General features: G+C 41.8%; 1 protein-coding gene across 1 annotated transcript; it reads right to left on the reverse strand.

The window, feature by feature from the left end:
• Positions 1 to 9,343: 9,343 nt before the first annotated feature.
• On the reverse strand, positions 9,344 to 11,163 carry LOC147900097 (P-loop containing nucleoside triphosphate hydrolases superfamily protein; the record flags this gene model as incomplete). The annotated part of the gene is made up of 1 exon (XM_087376578.1): positions 9,344 to 11,163. A coding segment is annotated over one exon (1,587 nt), but the record flags the coding sequence as incomplete, so codon positions are not given.
• Positions 11,164 to 16,451: the final 5,288 nt, after the last annotated feature.

Raw genomic sequence — 16,451 nt, forward strand, 5'->3', positions numbered from 1 at the left:
CTTGAAGTAGACCTGTGCTTGTGTGCCATTTTGACTTACATTGCATATATCATTTTCATCCCATTGAATTTGTGGTTCTTCCTTAAGGCATATTATAATTTCATCTCCTCATCATCACGGATATAGTCATCTTTCAACCCTCCAACACGTAAGATCATTGTATTGTTCACTCTAGATTCTTGCTCTTTTACTTCCATATAAAGATAAGCTTTATTTACTTTGCTACTAGCATTGGCAATCATCTCTTCTTTGATAGAGCTTACTTAATTATTTAGTGATCATCTTCTTAATTGTGGAGGCAAATTGTGGTGCTGGAGGAGACATGCTGCATTTGTATAATAGTTCTATCATAAATTTTTGTCTTGAACCTTCCCTCTTGGAGCTTGACCTCTGAATTTCCTATTGTAAGTAAGAGATCTACTCTTGGGAGTATGAAATGATCCTCCACTTCATCTTTGCATAAGGGGAGGGTGGTGGGAAGCTAAAATGGTCAATAAGAGACCTTGCTAGCTGTGGAGAGAGAGAGACGGAGAGAGACAGAGAGAGAGAGAGCATTAATTTGCAAACGTGCCAATTGGTTTGGATGCCAACAACTTTGTTGGTAAGGAGCATGTAGCTATAAGCATCTAGCTTGCTAATTATGGGGAACCCTAGCTAGCCAATTATCCCTAACTAGTTAGCATTTTGGCCATCCAAGGCAACTAGTTTGTTGGCCATCCAAGCCATGTTGTTGGTTTATACTATCTACTTCATAATTCAGGTGTCCAACATAGTCTAGTTGGTTTGGGTGATGGAGACAACATTGTTTTAGAAAAGAATTAACATACAGGTTAAGCCAGCAAGTTGGCTTGCTTAGATGGCTAGCATTCACGACATCTATGTGCAAACTAGCTAGTCATAAAAGCATCCCTAACTAGCGAGATGTCGCCGACAGAGTTGCCATTCAACCTAGCTTGCTTGGTAACTGATTTAGGTTGCCTAATGGCTAGTTTAGGTGACTAGAATGGTCTAGGAATAAGTTAAAAGTTCTTATGAGTAAGATGTCTAAAAGCTCACATAACTTTCCTTATTCTTTGCTATTGCATTGGGATTGGTTAGTAAAGATGATTCCCAAGTAAATGACACGATAAAATAATATTGTGTGGTTAGATGGTGCTTCCTATCAATTCAAATTAGCTTGTCGATTCTATATCATTTCAAGGTTCAAATCCCTGGATGGATTGAGCATGATGTGGCTTTTATTTGGGTCTATCCATGGCAAGAGGGAGCATGATGGATGTAGTGTTATAATTAAAGCATAGACTTTATCAACACTGATTAGCATCCCTCAAGATACGTTGTAGAGAGTGTCCATGACACACTATCATGGATGGCGGCTAACCCTCTAGAATACAAAACATTGTTTTTCATTATTCTTTTCTATTGTAATGGGATTGGTTAAGTAAAAATGATTCCCAAGTAAAGGAAGGGGTAGACTAATATCATGTGTGGTTACATGGTGCTTCCAATCAACTTGTAGATTGTATATCATTTCAAGGCTCAAATTGTCTAAAAATGATTTCTTTAGATCTATCCATGGCACAATCATGTGGTGTTATAATAGAAGCATGCTCTTTATCAAGACTAATTAAAATGCCCGCAAGATAGGTTCTAGAGAGTGTCCATGATGCACTAGCATGAATTGCATGGCCAACCTCTCCACTAGGACAAAGCAACACATCGTAAATAAAGTCTAAGTAATAATTTACTATCTAAAGTGTTTTCATGAGGTCAAAGCGAATGAAGTATAGTGGATAAATCTTGACATTGTGACACCATTTGTGAAACTCCTAGCTTCAACCATATATGGGTCATTTCAAAAAACCACCTTTTAATCAAAACATGATAAATTTTCTTGCTTTTGAAAAAAGTGCATGATTGGAGATCAAGGAAAGTGTGAGGATATTGCAATGGTGAAGAAATAGAAGATGTGTCATATTATCCTCTTAATGGAGACTGTGTTAGAGAGAAGTAATGAATCATAGTTTAATGATCTTTTCGCTAACCTAACTAATGCACTCGTAGAAGGGAATAACTTTGTAGTTCCTACTACATTTGGAAATGAGAAAGATGACACCTACTTTGTGATAAAAGTACCAAACCCAAACATAAGATTGAGATGGTATTTGTGGATAATTAGGGACGAAGCTATCATAAGTATGATAGTTACATAGGTACTGAGGGATACACAAGTGCTTCCTTATGGTATGACGTGAGTGTACATGAGGGGGGATTTTAAGGAGGGCACATAAGCTTATACATTAGGCATAATCCACTTTATATTTTTTGTCTTAAACTTATACCTAAGGGTTTAAGTGGGTTTTGGGGCTAAAGGGGTTTGATATCATGGCAACTGGGTCCACCAGAGATATGTAAACTAGCAATTGCATTTGACATATAGGGCTATAGACTTTTTAATAATGACTTAAAGTTGATAGCTGAAATTTCATAAATAAAGGGAAATTCAATAGACAAGGCCCTAAGACCTTGGATAAACCTTGCACATATATACGTAAAGGGGGGGGATAAGAGCTTGAGAAAGAATAGAGTTATAAGGAAAGGGGTCATAGTAGATTCTTGGTATCCACATAAGCTATAGTAGGGGTGTTTTATTGTCTATGTGTAGGAGATGTCTTGAGGTTTATGCAAGCATTTGACGTCCTCTCCTTCTTAGAGTGAATCTCCTGGGCCTAGGGTCATCATGATCCTTGGTGCTTACCCCCCTTGCTTGCCTCAAGTGAGTTTCTAGGGCTCTCCCTAAGGCTTAGCTTAAAGAATAAGGATCTAAAAATGGTCTTTTTGGAGTCTCTAAGTCTCTCACCTATTGAGACGCCACCTCATTTAAAAAACGGGATGTAGTAGTTAAAGCTATGCACTACTAGAAAACATCTGAGAAAGGCCACAAATACAAATGGCTAGATAAGAGTCTAGAAATGTGTATTACTAGTGGAAGAGCTAGAAAGTGGAATTTGGAGCCTGAGACATAGACATACAAGGCTTGTAGGGAGTAGGCTGAGGCACAAGGCTTGCAGGGAATTGAAGAAATGAGGCTTGTAATGAGTGAGCATAAGAGGAATAAGGCTTGCAAGGAATCCAAAAGAACTAAGCTTAAGAGGAAAATTGGGAGTAGCATTGTTGCTATTTAGCATGATGGTAAATGAACTAGCTAAAAAATATGATGATAACCAACTAAATTGTGAGGTTTAATGAAGTATTACCAAGCAAGTTTTGGCCAATAGTCTTGTATGCATGACAACCGGTGGGTTGGCCTAAAGTACAAAATGGACAAACACCATTGGGCTAGTCCAATGCTTTTACATGCTATCCAATGGATATAAATAGGATTGGATTTGGACATATTGAATTAGATCGTGGGCATAAAAGTGACTACATCCAATTTTGTCAATTGTACATTGGATTGTATGTTTTTTGGTTAATAAATGCACACAAAATTCTTTAATAGTCTCTAAAGCATTAGACTAGTGTGTGTGTATGTGCGTGCCATGCGTGCATGTGTGCGCGCCTGTGTGCACGTGTGCGTGCGTGCATGCACATGGTGTCAAGGGTGGGTTGGTGTGAGAGGTGTATGTACATGTACATACACGTTTATGTCTATGTGCATGGGTGTGTACATGTACACACCCATGTATGTGCGTGCATGTGCGTGTCTATGTGCACATGCACATACGCATGTGTGCGCACATGCACATACATGTGCCTACATGTGTATGTGGTTGGTGATTTGTCGAACATGTCGAATAGATGCTACACATGGTGCCTAGCATAGTGAGGAGACATGAAAGGGGTCCGGAAGAAGCATGAATGCATTGGATTATATACAAAGGCTACAGAAAGGTAGGGACAAGGAGGAGATGATAATTATGATGTACACCGGGTAAGAAATGAGGAAGTAAGAATATAGAGGGGGGGAAGGAATGCACATTGTGGGAGGGAGAAGGGAAGCTAGGAGATGATAATTATGACGTACCATTGTGGGAGGGAGAAGGGAAGCTAGGAGATGATAATTATGACGTACACCAAGTAAGAAATGAGAAAGTAAGAATATAGAGGGGGGGAAGGAATACACATTGTGGGAGGGGGAAGGGAAGCTAGGAGAGGGGATAAGAGCTCATAGACATGGGAAGAAGAACTTCTACACAAGAATAGGTGTGCAGAAAGAAGCTAATGAGTGGTTTGATATGTCCCATGTAGGAGGACAAGGGATCCTTTTATAGGTGCATTATCACCCTCCACCACCAGATAAATGTAGATTCTTTCCCCCATTGATTACACAAGATAGGATATCATTACCAATGTCCTTTTTGGTTACTTTCTCCATGTGTCCATTTTAAAATATCCTATGGTATCTCCATCAAATATATAGGAGGAGAACTTGTCCTCATATGGTTTTAGATAATATCATTCTACTCCATACTGCATAGTTAGCTAGACTCACCTAGTGCCCCCCCATAGCCTTTCCCTATCTTTATATCTTTTCATGCATCATCATCTTGGATTGCATGGGAGAGGGAGTAAAATCCACATCAATCATGTTTTTTATATCTTGTGATAGAACTTTGAAGTTGCAAAAGTTATGTTAGTTTTGTTGCACCACTATAGGTTGTGCTTTGAAGAGGAACATATTAGTCTTAGATTTCTACAAGGGTAGCAATCCCTATGGGGAACTAGCCCAGATGTTGTAAGTTGTTCTCAATTGAAGTAGATTTGGTCTGGTGGTTGTCCCCCTCTAGATAACTTTTCGAGCATTTCACAACCATATTATAAATTCTCAATCTCTAAAAATGGATTGTACTTCCTAATCACCAATTAGTGGCACCAATCATCAAATGCAAGTTTCATTAATAGGCTACCCTACTCGATTCCAAAGTTAGTTCCTTTCCCTATTGGAGGTTAAAAAAGGTATCAACTGAGTTGTGCTTTTCTTCAATTGATGGTACTTGGTAACGAAACACATCATGAATCTTGTTTGTGACAATGTATGAAAATAAGGGTTGAATAATCAAGGAAGGATCCTAAATTATTGAATTGAACAAATTCTCTAACAAGGAAAGAAATCCTTAGACTAGACCAAAACCAAAGGAACAACTGATGTTACTCAGTAATGAATTACATCATGAATTTTGCTTCCAACAATGTATGAAAGTAATGAATTACATTATGAAATTTGTTTCCAACAATGTATGATAGGATTGAATAGTCAAAACTAAACAATTTCTCTAACAAAGGAAAAAATCTAATCAGACTACCAAAACTAAAGGAACAATGGGAAAGCACTGGAACAAACAATTTCTCTAACAAAGGAAAAAATCTAATTGGACTACCAAAACCAAATCACAATGAGAAAGCACTGGATACATGACAATTTCCATTGGGCAACTATTGGAACTCACTTCCCACTGCATGAAGTTCTTCCAAAATCCAGTGATGAACAAATGACCTACAACCATTGACAATAGGGCTGGCAGTGCTTGAAATGGCAACTTCGGACGAAGAGGCATCCATGATTGATGTGGAAATTCGGAATCACATGACCGCAGCCTCTAAATAAGCATGATCTTTGAAGTTGAAAAACTTAAGCCATATCCCTTTAAAATTTGCATGGCAAATTCGTGATGCGGAAGGGTATGCTTAGGGACATGCATGAAGATCAATGACTGCTGACAGCTCTGAAATGTGCAGACCAGGTTCAAAGTACTGCACGAAAGCTTCGAAATGCAACAGGACAGTAGTCGCTTGCAAAACGCCTTCAGAAGGGTGAAGTTGTGGCAGTTAGGGCTCTCAAACAGCAGTACTAGGCTTAGAAAAGCTCCAGGCAGAAGCACACATCAGAGAAACTGCTCAAAGCTGCTCCAGGAAGAGTTGCACAGAAAAGGGAGCTCAAAAAGGCTCCAGCAAGAGTTTCACACCTCCAAAACACCTCGCAGGAAGAAAGCACACCAACAATGGCATATGAGTAGAGAGATTGCTGCAAATGGCAGCTGGTGCTGAACAGTTCGATTGAAGCAGTTTTCGCAACATAAGTGCTCCAAACTAGTTGGGAGAGAAGAGGGCAGGGCTGCTTTCATACCACTGTAGGGATGTGTGGAAACAAGGGAGCAAAAATGTGAGGCAAGGAAGCAAGAGCTGAAGGTGAACTGATTCTATTGTAGAGAAGTGTTACAATTGAAGGAGACAAGCCTTTGAAGGCTAGTCTTAAACCCTAGACTGGTCAACTCAGCTACAACTTATTTTAAAAGAGCGACTTAGTTCAAATGGACTTTCAACTAATAGGACTAGAATTCTAACTCGCACTAGCCTACAAGACTATACCATGGAGGAAAACTAGGACAATACACAACCAAAGTTCCTCACAAGCTATTACTATAGTTATCACCGGCATCAATCATAAACAAGGCTTTAACACCATGTTAGAAGGAATGAGAAGACAAGAGAGCACATAGTCCTGCTAGATACAAACGAGGGTCTCTAGGACAGAAGTATTACGCTGATCGATGGCTTGTCTGCATCTAGTTGTCATATATACCACGCAATGGTGCTGGCGATGTACTCATCTGGGGCAGTGCCCAGGAGTCCACTCTGTTGTCGTGTAGTCTGGGGTTTGCATAGGTGTGCTGTCCTATGAGGCCTATAGCAATGCTCCCCTGAAAATCCTCGTAGCCACAAGGTGGTCCTCTGTCCTTCACGCATGCAACTGCGCAACAAGTCAACACCATCTCTCCGTGGGTGCTGGCCAGGATGCATCAATTTTACGAGCAAAAACCTATGAGCAAGTTTATAAGAGCGTGTTTTTCAAGAGATTTAAAAAAATGTATTTCTTTAGGAAACATGGTTTTTACACTTTAATTTTCACTAGGAGAGCTCTTCTTCCTGGGCCTGAAACTATCCCATAACCTGTGCTAAAAATCAGATAGAAATCTCTGAGAAAGTCCTCGCCTTTCCCAATGAGCTGCTGCTGTGCGGGTGTACTATCAATCCTCTGCATCTGAATCCTCCTCCTAGTTTGCTCCAATAGCCAAAAACGGACATCTCTGGCACATCCAAAACCATTGGGATCACTCCAAAACCTCTCGCCTGGTCCCAACTCCCACTCCAATCTCCTATACTCTTAACACTGAGCTATTACCTGGACTCATTGAACACAACAACCTGCGTATTCCTCCCTGCTGGTCTCGTCTCTATTGTCCTCCTTTCTGAGGAGTCTGCCATCATCTAGGACTCGTGATGTGAGGAAAGCGTCCTGAGGTACCACCCAAAAAGTAGAATCTCATGTCAAGTGAAGATACCCACCCAAGAGTGCGGACCTCTTTCACAGACGTTAATAAATCTTTCTTTCCTCCTTGTCCACCTCCTAAGAGTGGAGGCATCTACCTCAAATAGCTTCCTATAGAGGCCATGGTAATCCCTAAAACCTTTCAGGGTCCAAATGCACCTGATCTGCAGGGCCCCCTCGACACTAAAGATACATCTCCACTAAGCTGATCCCATGACCTGGAAAAACAGTCTCATCATTCTATCCCATACTTTAGCCGTATCCGAGTGAAATCAGCGGGTCTCAAGGGTGTGCAGGTCTAAGCCTTCCTATTGGAGCCAATTGGCGATCCAATAAATTCTTGTTGCTGCTCTCTCTACCACACTAAGGAAGCCATAACTCATTTGAGCACTCTCCTGTGTGGGTTCAATGCCCTATTGCATAGGCTCCCGTTCACAATATGAACTTTCAATGTCCCGTGTCTCATATATACTTTCTAATCTACTTAAGGTAGCCTAGTGCATGCTTCAGCCATGCGACACTGGTCCTTTGGAGAGCCTCAGCTACCAAAACACCTCAGCCTCCTCATTTGAGCACTCTCCTGTGTTCCATGCCTTGTTGCATAGATAAGAATGGTCTCCCATTCACAATATGAACGTTCATGTCCTATGTCTCATATACTGTCTCTAATCTCCATGAAGCAGCCCAGTGCATGCTCCTGACATGCGACATTAGTCCTTGGAGAGCCTCTGCGACCAAAACACCTCAATCTCCTGGTGGACCATGCTCGTGTTCTAGCCTGCAAAACGTTTTTTTGTGCGATCCTGAACATGTTGCCCTAGTGATTTAGATTTGTCAACATTTTAGGGATAGATGACCGTGGCCACATCTCCTTTTTACAGGTATGATCATTTTGCCTGAACAAAAGCGTGTAATACAGCAGGCAAAGTGGATGAAACAAAGACTACTTTGAGAGAAGGCACAATGTTAACAGCAACTCAAATCATCATGTGATTACAAACAGATTCAACATACAATCATGTAAATAGTTTTCCACAAGATTCAAATTCTATGAAAAGCAAGCAGTACTGTACACTGAGTTGAAGATAAACAACGGACTAGGATAAGTAAAAGCAGACATCATAGGACCACAATGCCAAGTTCAGCACAAAAAACTTATGCTACTAGAACAAGGTGCAGAAGACGCTGCTAAAACACACAGAATGAAGGATAGAACATACCACGTTGGAATTCATTAGATGGCATTGACAACTTCAAATCATAATATACCTAGATGAATCCAGGAACATTCCCAAACTCATCCTCTAAAAACACAACATAGTGCAGTTTCAATCTCATGATAGTCACTCACAAGGTTGAAAACCATAAACTACATCATGCATAGCAGGGACTAGCTACTATGACATCCCCACTGACGTCATCAGTGCCCAACAGTGGTTGTAGGCCATAGTATAAAAATATGCTCTCACACATACAAATCCACACACCCACACATACTTGAGCATCCATTTATACAAAGTCTTCGTACTGAGTTTCTGTCGGCACTCCGCAGGTGAAGGGCAGACTCAGCCATGACCAAGGCTAGCACTAAAGGAGAAGGCTAATCAAAAAGTAGTCCAAAATCTCTTCATTCAAGCTACAACTGCTTGTGAAGTCTATAAACGTTTTCATTTTAGTCTCTCCCCAATGAGCATCTAAATCTAAATCTAGCTGATAGGGCAACCATTTAAGATAGAAAGAAATATCACAATACCAGCAGGCCGCAACTTGGACGAAAACTTCACAAGGTGAAATTTGCATGTCTGCTAATACGGCAGAAGCATATACCTAGATGAATCCAGGAACATTCCCAAACTCATCCTCTAAAAACTTCAAATCATAAGCTGTAATTTATACACAATTTATGAACATGCATGCTCCATGACCTGCTCTCTCTCAAATGTGTAATTGAATTTTTTTTTGCCTTTTCCATAATCAGAATGCCATGTTCAGCTGAATAAATGACATGGATTAAGACATCAATGATGGAAACTCTGCTTAGCACATGCCGTGTTCAGGAGGATAAATGAACATTCCTTAGAATACAAGGGCAGACGTCAATGCTTGAAACTCTACTCTAACATATCAAGGACAAGGGTGCCGACGTTAATGATGGAAACTCCTATAAAGAAACGGTGGACACAAAAATTCTGCGTCCTCGTTCTTAAGTAGAGAAGAATAGACCAGCATAGCAGTTCAAACAAAATCTAGCGTTTGCGCTTTTTATGGTTGTAGGCTACAGCATATGAAGAGACTGCATAAGGAGAATTTGCCAATTCCAATGGCACAATTGCGCCAGATGACTGCAGAAGCTTAATAAAATCCTTAAAAAGAGCTTTATTTTCGTTGTTAATAAAAACCATGGCAGTCCCAGGCACTCCCCGCCTTGAAGCTCTTCCAATCTGGTGAACGTATTCCTGTAGAGAATGGGGCATGTCGAACACTATCACTTGCCTCACTCGTATAAGGTCCAACCCTCTTCCAAGCACCCCAGTTGCCACAATCACTGGCAGTTCACCCATGAGAAAAGAATGAAGCACTTGTCTTCTCTCACTCATTTGTTTATCCCCATGTAATGCTGAAGCCTTTATACCTGTCACTTGACAGATAGCATCCGCCAGTAAATCTGCACCCGCCCTTGAGTTCACAAATACTACCAGTGGAGGCTGGAAATGAACGGCACTCTGGAATATCTCGAAAAGCTTCTGCTTTTTCCGCTTCGACTCCACCCAGATTACCGTTTGTTTTACAGCCCCACTCGGCAAGCTGGGTTTCCCCACAGATATGTGCAACGGGCGTTTTAATATCGAGCTTGCAAACTTTTCTATGTTTGGAGGGATTGTAGCAGAAAACATCATGATCTGCGGTTGAGATAATGCTTGAACGATTTGCATAACCTGATCTCGGAATCCGCGCTCAAGCATGCAATCCACCTCGTCCAGCACCAAAATATAAACATCGCCGAGATCAATGGGGTGCTTGGTCAGCAAATCTACTAGCCTCCCTGGCGTGCCGACGATAAGCTCAACACCCTGCTTTATTCTGTATAGCTGCTGAGGCAAAGCGTCTCCACCGACTACCAGGGCCGTTTTGAAAGGAAGCCCTTTTCCGAAAGCTTTAGCCTGAGTTTCGACCTGAGCGCACAGTTCCCTGGTTGGGGTCAGCACCATGGCCAAAGGCTTCTCTCGCTCCACAACATAGTGGCTTCTAATCAAAGAGCATCGAGCTATGATGGGAAGCAAAAAAGCAGCTGTCTTCCCGGAGCCTGTATGAGCTGCAACCAAAATGTCACGCCCCTTGAGAGCTGCTGGGATTGCCTGCATCTGGACAGAGGTTGGGGAATCATAGCCGGCCGATTCAAGGTTAACTTGGAGCCTTGAGACGAAGCGACACTGCGCAAATTCCAAGATTGGAGCTGGAACTCCCTCCCCTTTGACTTGTACATCGATTTCCTTCCTCAGAGCCTCCGCTTGCCCGTCGTTTAGAGCGTTGACAGCCTGATCAAATTGCCACTCCGGTAATTTTTGTTCCTGGTCCTTCACATAAACGCAGTCATCCTCATACCGCAAAACCTTGCCGGGAGAAGAAGAACTCCTAGTGGCTGCAGCAGCACGGTTCGCTCGCTCGATCGCAGCAGCTTTGCATTCGGAACTGCAAACATCTTGATCAGTCTCATCACAAATGTACTCCCCATATCGGCCACAAATTACGCAGCAAGGCTCTCCTGGCTCCGGGTTTCTCTGCTCCTGGCTTGTGGCTTTAACAGGCGCGTGTGCTGTCCGAACAAAAGCGATCCAAAGAAAGAGTTAGAGAAACAGGATGGGCAAAGCAGATAAAGCAAGAAAACGAGGGGGAAGCAAGGGAAAGCGGGGAGGAAAAGAAATGCAGCGATGGAAAGATGGGCAGGCATAAAAGCGTGATAATGAGGAGAGGTGGAAGGAGAGAAGAAAGAAGGAAAGATGGATTGAGAGTTACGGAAAAGCGTGAAGAAAGGCAGAGGAAAGAAAGAAGATAGAAAGATGGAAGGAGTGACCTGGTTGTTGGGAAGAAGGAAGCACAAGAGGAAGAGGAGGAGGAGGAGGAGCTCCTCGAAGACATCGTGGTAGAAACATAATACTAATTGGTTTGAATTTTGTTGCTTCTTCTTTGGCCCTTTTCTTTCTCTTTACCTCTCAAAAACAATAACAAGCCCCTTGCGCGCATGTGTTGGAAAGCTTTTCTTGCAAAAATAGCCTCCAACCGCTTGCAAATGCAAAGAGATTTGCAATGTCTATGTGTGTGTGTGTGTGAGAGAGAGAGAGAGAGAGAGTTCTTAAAAAAAGAAAGTGTGTGGGAGTTAGTGTGTGTGTGTGAGAGAGAGAGAGAACCAAAATAGAAGGGAGCCCCCTCGCAATAATCTGTGTGGGGGACACTTTTTAACAAAACTGTCAGTATAGCGCTTCCTGGAAGGCAGTGCTAACAAGTGAGAGTACAAGTGGGTGACTCTACCCATTGTCAAGATGAATGGATGATTTATTTGCAACACTTGTCATGGAAGCTCTAGTAGAGTTTGCAAATCTCTTTGTATTTGCAACACTGCTTGCATTATAGCTTTCAAACTTTCCAAAAAAAAAACAAGCGTGTGTGAGTGAATGTGTATGTGTGTGTGTGTGTGTGTGTGTGTGAGAGAGAGAGAGAGAGAGAGAGAGAGAGAGAGAGAGAGAGATTAAACCAAAATAGAAGGGGGGCACTTGGCAAGAAACAGTGTGGGACACTTTTTTTACAAAAGTGTTTGTATAGCACTGCTTGAAAGGCAGTGCTAACAAAATGAATGCTCATAAATCATTCATAAGGCTTGCCTGAAAAATAGCAAGAAAGCATAATTGGATCTACAGCTTGTAAAAGAGTGCAAAAAGGGGAGAGAGAGAGAGAGAGAGAGAGAGTACATAAAAAATAGGATGATTTCTAAGGGAAAGGGGATTATGTGGGAGTTGTGGCAAGCTAGAAAGGGAAAGTCCAAGAAAGAGAATGATTGTTTTCATTAGTAAGACCTCCCCTTCTAGGACAAGCCAAAAACAAGGCTTCAAAAGAAACAAGGTTTGTATTGAGAGTCCCCCCCTGACCAAACAATTAGAAATTTCGGAGGTTTCACACCCGTCCATGGACAAGGGAAACCCCCCAATACCCCGTTCGCCCTCGTTTGAAGCATCCATTCGCGCTTATATTCACAAGCAAACTATTTATGTTATAAAGCTCCACTACAAATTGACTATCTTACATGGTAAGGCTATCAATCTCTATTGTGTGGAACCCAGGTTCAATTCCTAGGAAGAGCGCAGATTGGTGGAGTTGTCGCGGACTCTCAGTTGGATGCGCATAGGGGGCTGCTCGAAATTTTTTTAGCTGCCCATTCATGACTCGAATTCCACGTCAGTTTTTTGTTGCGGGCGGGTGGATGAGTGTGAAGATGCTTTGCCGTGGGCGTGCTTTTTTAATGTAGCGGAGACACCATCCGCCCATTTCTGGGTGGATGTGTGTGAACCCCCCCTTAGACAACCTCCCTGCACATCGGTTCCAGGGCTAAAATTTTGGTAGGTGAGGATTCGCATCCCCACAAAGCTGCTCCAGCTTCATACGGGGATTATTTTAATATATGACTGATTTTCTGGAGTAATCATGCTCAAAACAACATCTGGAAGCCAATCAAAATCCTTGGGCACTGCAATGCTGGGCTAGCAAGCCCTAAAACTGAGATGCTGGGAGAGCCTTGCTGTGCTAGGCAAGCATTCACAAAAATAAGGTTTGAGCAAAAATAAGGTTTGTATCTTAAGGCCTTATGGCAAAACATTGTGGTACTTTTGTGGGAAATAGGAAATTCTATGGTCCTACCTTTTTTCCCATTTTTTGGCATGCCAAACACAAAGCCATAGTGTTTGTTTTCGGTTCTCTTATCATGGAAATTGTGCAAGGGCCTTAAATGAATGCTACGATACAAGGGTAACCTGAAGCATCTCCTTTGGCATGATTAGTGAAAATTTCACCTTGTTTTCCCATGAAACCAGGGAGCACTTGAGCTCAATGGTTTTGTGGGAAAAAGAGTTTGTGAAGCATTTAAGGGCTGAAAAATGACATAAAATCCATGTTTTTACTAATTATTGGGAAGGTGTCGATTTTCATTCTCAGCCTTTTTTGGTGGTTTCCATTGTTTTCGACGTGAGCATAGAAGGTACCGTTAACATTGCGAAATTGGGTGGAGTTGGTTATGAGAATAGGGAATACAAACTTTTCAGAGGTTGTTGGCCAATGGAGAAATTGCCTTGCAGCAAAACTTTGCTTGAGAGCGGTTGGAGAACCGGAGATGAAGTCGTTCAACTTTGTTTTGGCTTGGTCCCACAATTGCTAGAGTTTCGCCTTGATTTCCTCTCTCCTCTCCTTCGAATATCCTCTTATTACCCTGACCAAACGGGTGAAATTTTAATCACCCAAGTTCTCGGGCTAACCTGACCAAAACTAATAGAGTCATGAAAACCCAAGGATGGGTAGGTTTTCTGTGATTAGAAGATGGGCCACCAATCCAATCAGTTGATGCGGTCGGCTATCAATAATGGTTTCCTACCTAGAGCCAATAGAAATGGTCAATAACTTCTTGGAATGGTGGCAAATTCCACCATCACAATGGTGGGTGCTCAGCCAATGGGAAAATATCTATTGTCAGGTCTGTTGATGAGTTAGACAGTCAATGCGTGACTCCAAATTAGATTTGCTACCTTAGTCATCACCTGCCAACTCGGGCAATCGATCGGTAGGTAGGGGGGTTCCACACTTGGGCAGATGCCCAAGATTGATAATCCTCCCTGCTAATGAAAATCCAAGGTGTTCCACATTCTCGGCTTTCGCATGCGTCAGGATGAGAGCCATAACAAATTACGTGGCTCCTAAGTCATGGATAGGCAAAGACAAAACCTTGAGCAGCCTCATCATGTTGCCCAAGAAGTTGGGTGGGTGTAGGGGACCAATCACGCGGCAATAGTGAGATTGAAACTCGGGCCCTCATAGTGAAGACCCAGCTCGCCAACCACTAAACCAGCTATACTTGGTGTAATGTCTAAGTAGCATTTATGATTTAAAGATACTTTTGGGCACCCAGATGTAAAAACCTTGACAGACAGGCACCCTTTTTTCTCATCATTTCAACTCGAACACTGAATTCACCAGCTTCATCCTTCCACAAATGAGTGTGAAACCCCCCTTGTTTTTCTAGGTTGAAATTCATTAATCCCGGTTGGAATTGAGAACTCCAGGTTGGGATTTCAAGGTGCCTTTAATTTTAAGGGACATAATTAACAGAAAGCAAATGGAAGGACTCACCTAGTTGGGAGGACATGGGCAGAAGGTGCTGAGGAGGGAGGGGCTGCAAAAGAGGAAGAGGAGGAGGAGAAGGAGTAGCATCACTACAAATTCATCATCGCAATAAAACCATAATCATGGTTGGGATTTTGCTTCTTACTATTTGTTCGCCCTTCTTTACACAAAAATGAACATCACTGGTCATAAAAATAGGTTTGTAGTATATTTTTTCTTGGCTAAAAATTTGAAAAATTTGGGTAGGGATTCGAGGTTGCCTTTAATTTCAACGGACATAACTATTGAGGACCTACACATTGTTGGAGCATAACATTATTTTTACCTTGTCGCAAGTGGAGTTCCTAGATGCAACTAACCTAGAAGCAGGGGAGTTCTTGACTAAAATTTTGATTGATTTACCTTTAGGTTGCTTAACACCACAATGTTTAAACAATTGTTTGGCCCTTTGATCAAAGCATGCTTGAACCTATGTGGGAAGTCATGTCAATGCTTCTGATGAGCAACATTCAAATCCCTGTTCTCAGTTGCAATCTTGCATTGATTCCCTATGTAATTGGTTGCCTCGGGCTTGGACCTTTGCTTCGAGCAAAGAAGTGCATGTGCTACCTCTTCTATTAATTTGTTGCTTTTTTAAACCTCATTTTTGGAAGCTTTCTGATTGTGACACATGTAGAAGAATAGAGAGAGTGTTGAGTTCTAGAGAGAGCCTACAATGTCAATTATAGATCGTATAGATGGACATCATTGCACACAAAAATTGGTTGGAGGCAGAAAGTCAACAAGATTAATTAAGGGGAAATCTAGAGTTTCTCGCTATTTCGAGGTCTAATGAATTGGATACAATAAGAACCAATCATTGAATACCTTTCAATCTCTTTCGAATTGACGAGTTAGATTATGAAGAAATATTGCTAGGTCTCCCAACAATTGAGGAATTAAAAAACACTATTCTCAAGAATCTTGAGGAGGTAGTAGAGAATCCAGCAATGAGTGTCAGAACAACAAGAAATCGAACAAAGAATCTAAGCAAAAGAATCAAAAGAATATGGACAAAAGATGCGATGAACAGATAGAAGAATCGGACAAAGGATCCGAATTTGGGGCTGAAGAAAATCCAGAATGAAGAATCAAGAAAGATACATTAATTGAGTATGTGGTTGAGTTGGTTATATTTCAATGCAAACATCACGACCAACATACTCCAGCCCAATAACAACTTCATGGAAACTACCATTATTATCATCGATCCAAATTATATCACTTATCCCACAAATGGCATGTATATCCTCAACTCTAGTAATTACTTCATGGCCAATATAGAAACATATTAGGTTGGGATTGTTGCTTCTTGTGGTTTGTTGGCCCTTTTCTTTACTTACAAAAACAAGTGAGTCCAAGTACTCATCAGCATTGCCTTAAGTTCTGCTAGATGCATCTAATTATTGACAACATCAAGGGCGGCACCAAGGTTCAAGGCCCCTTGCGGGCTTGTGTACCCGCCCCCCCCAACACACACCTAGGCAAAAGCCTCCTATGTGCTTTGCTTACAGAAACATCCTACCACCGCTTGCAAATGCAGAGACATTTGCAAAGTCTGTGTGTGTAAGAGAGAGAGAGAGAGTTCTTAAAAAAATAAAGTGTGTGTGTGTGTGAGTGAGAGAGAGAGAGAGAGAGAGAGAGAGAGAGAGAACCAAAATAGAAGGGGCCCCCCCTGGCAACAAACTGTGTGGGACACTTT

The sequence above is a fragment of the Dipteris shenzhenensis genome, chromosome 7 (assembly GCF_047967505.1).
Source record: "Dipteris shenzhenensis isolate YYH24624 ecotype China chromosome 7, Dip_SZ_1.0, whole genome shotgun sequence".
NCBI classification, from domain to species: domain Eukaryota; kingdom Viridiplantae; phylum Streptophyta; class Polypodiopsida; order Gleicheniales; family Dipteridaceae; genus Dipteris; species Dipteris shenzhenensis.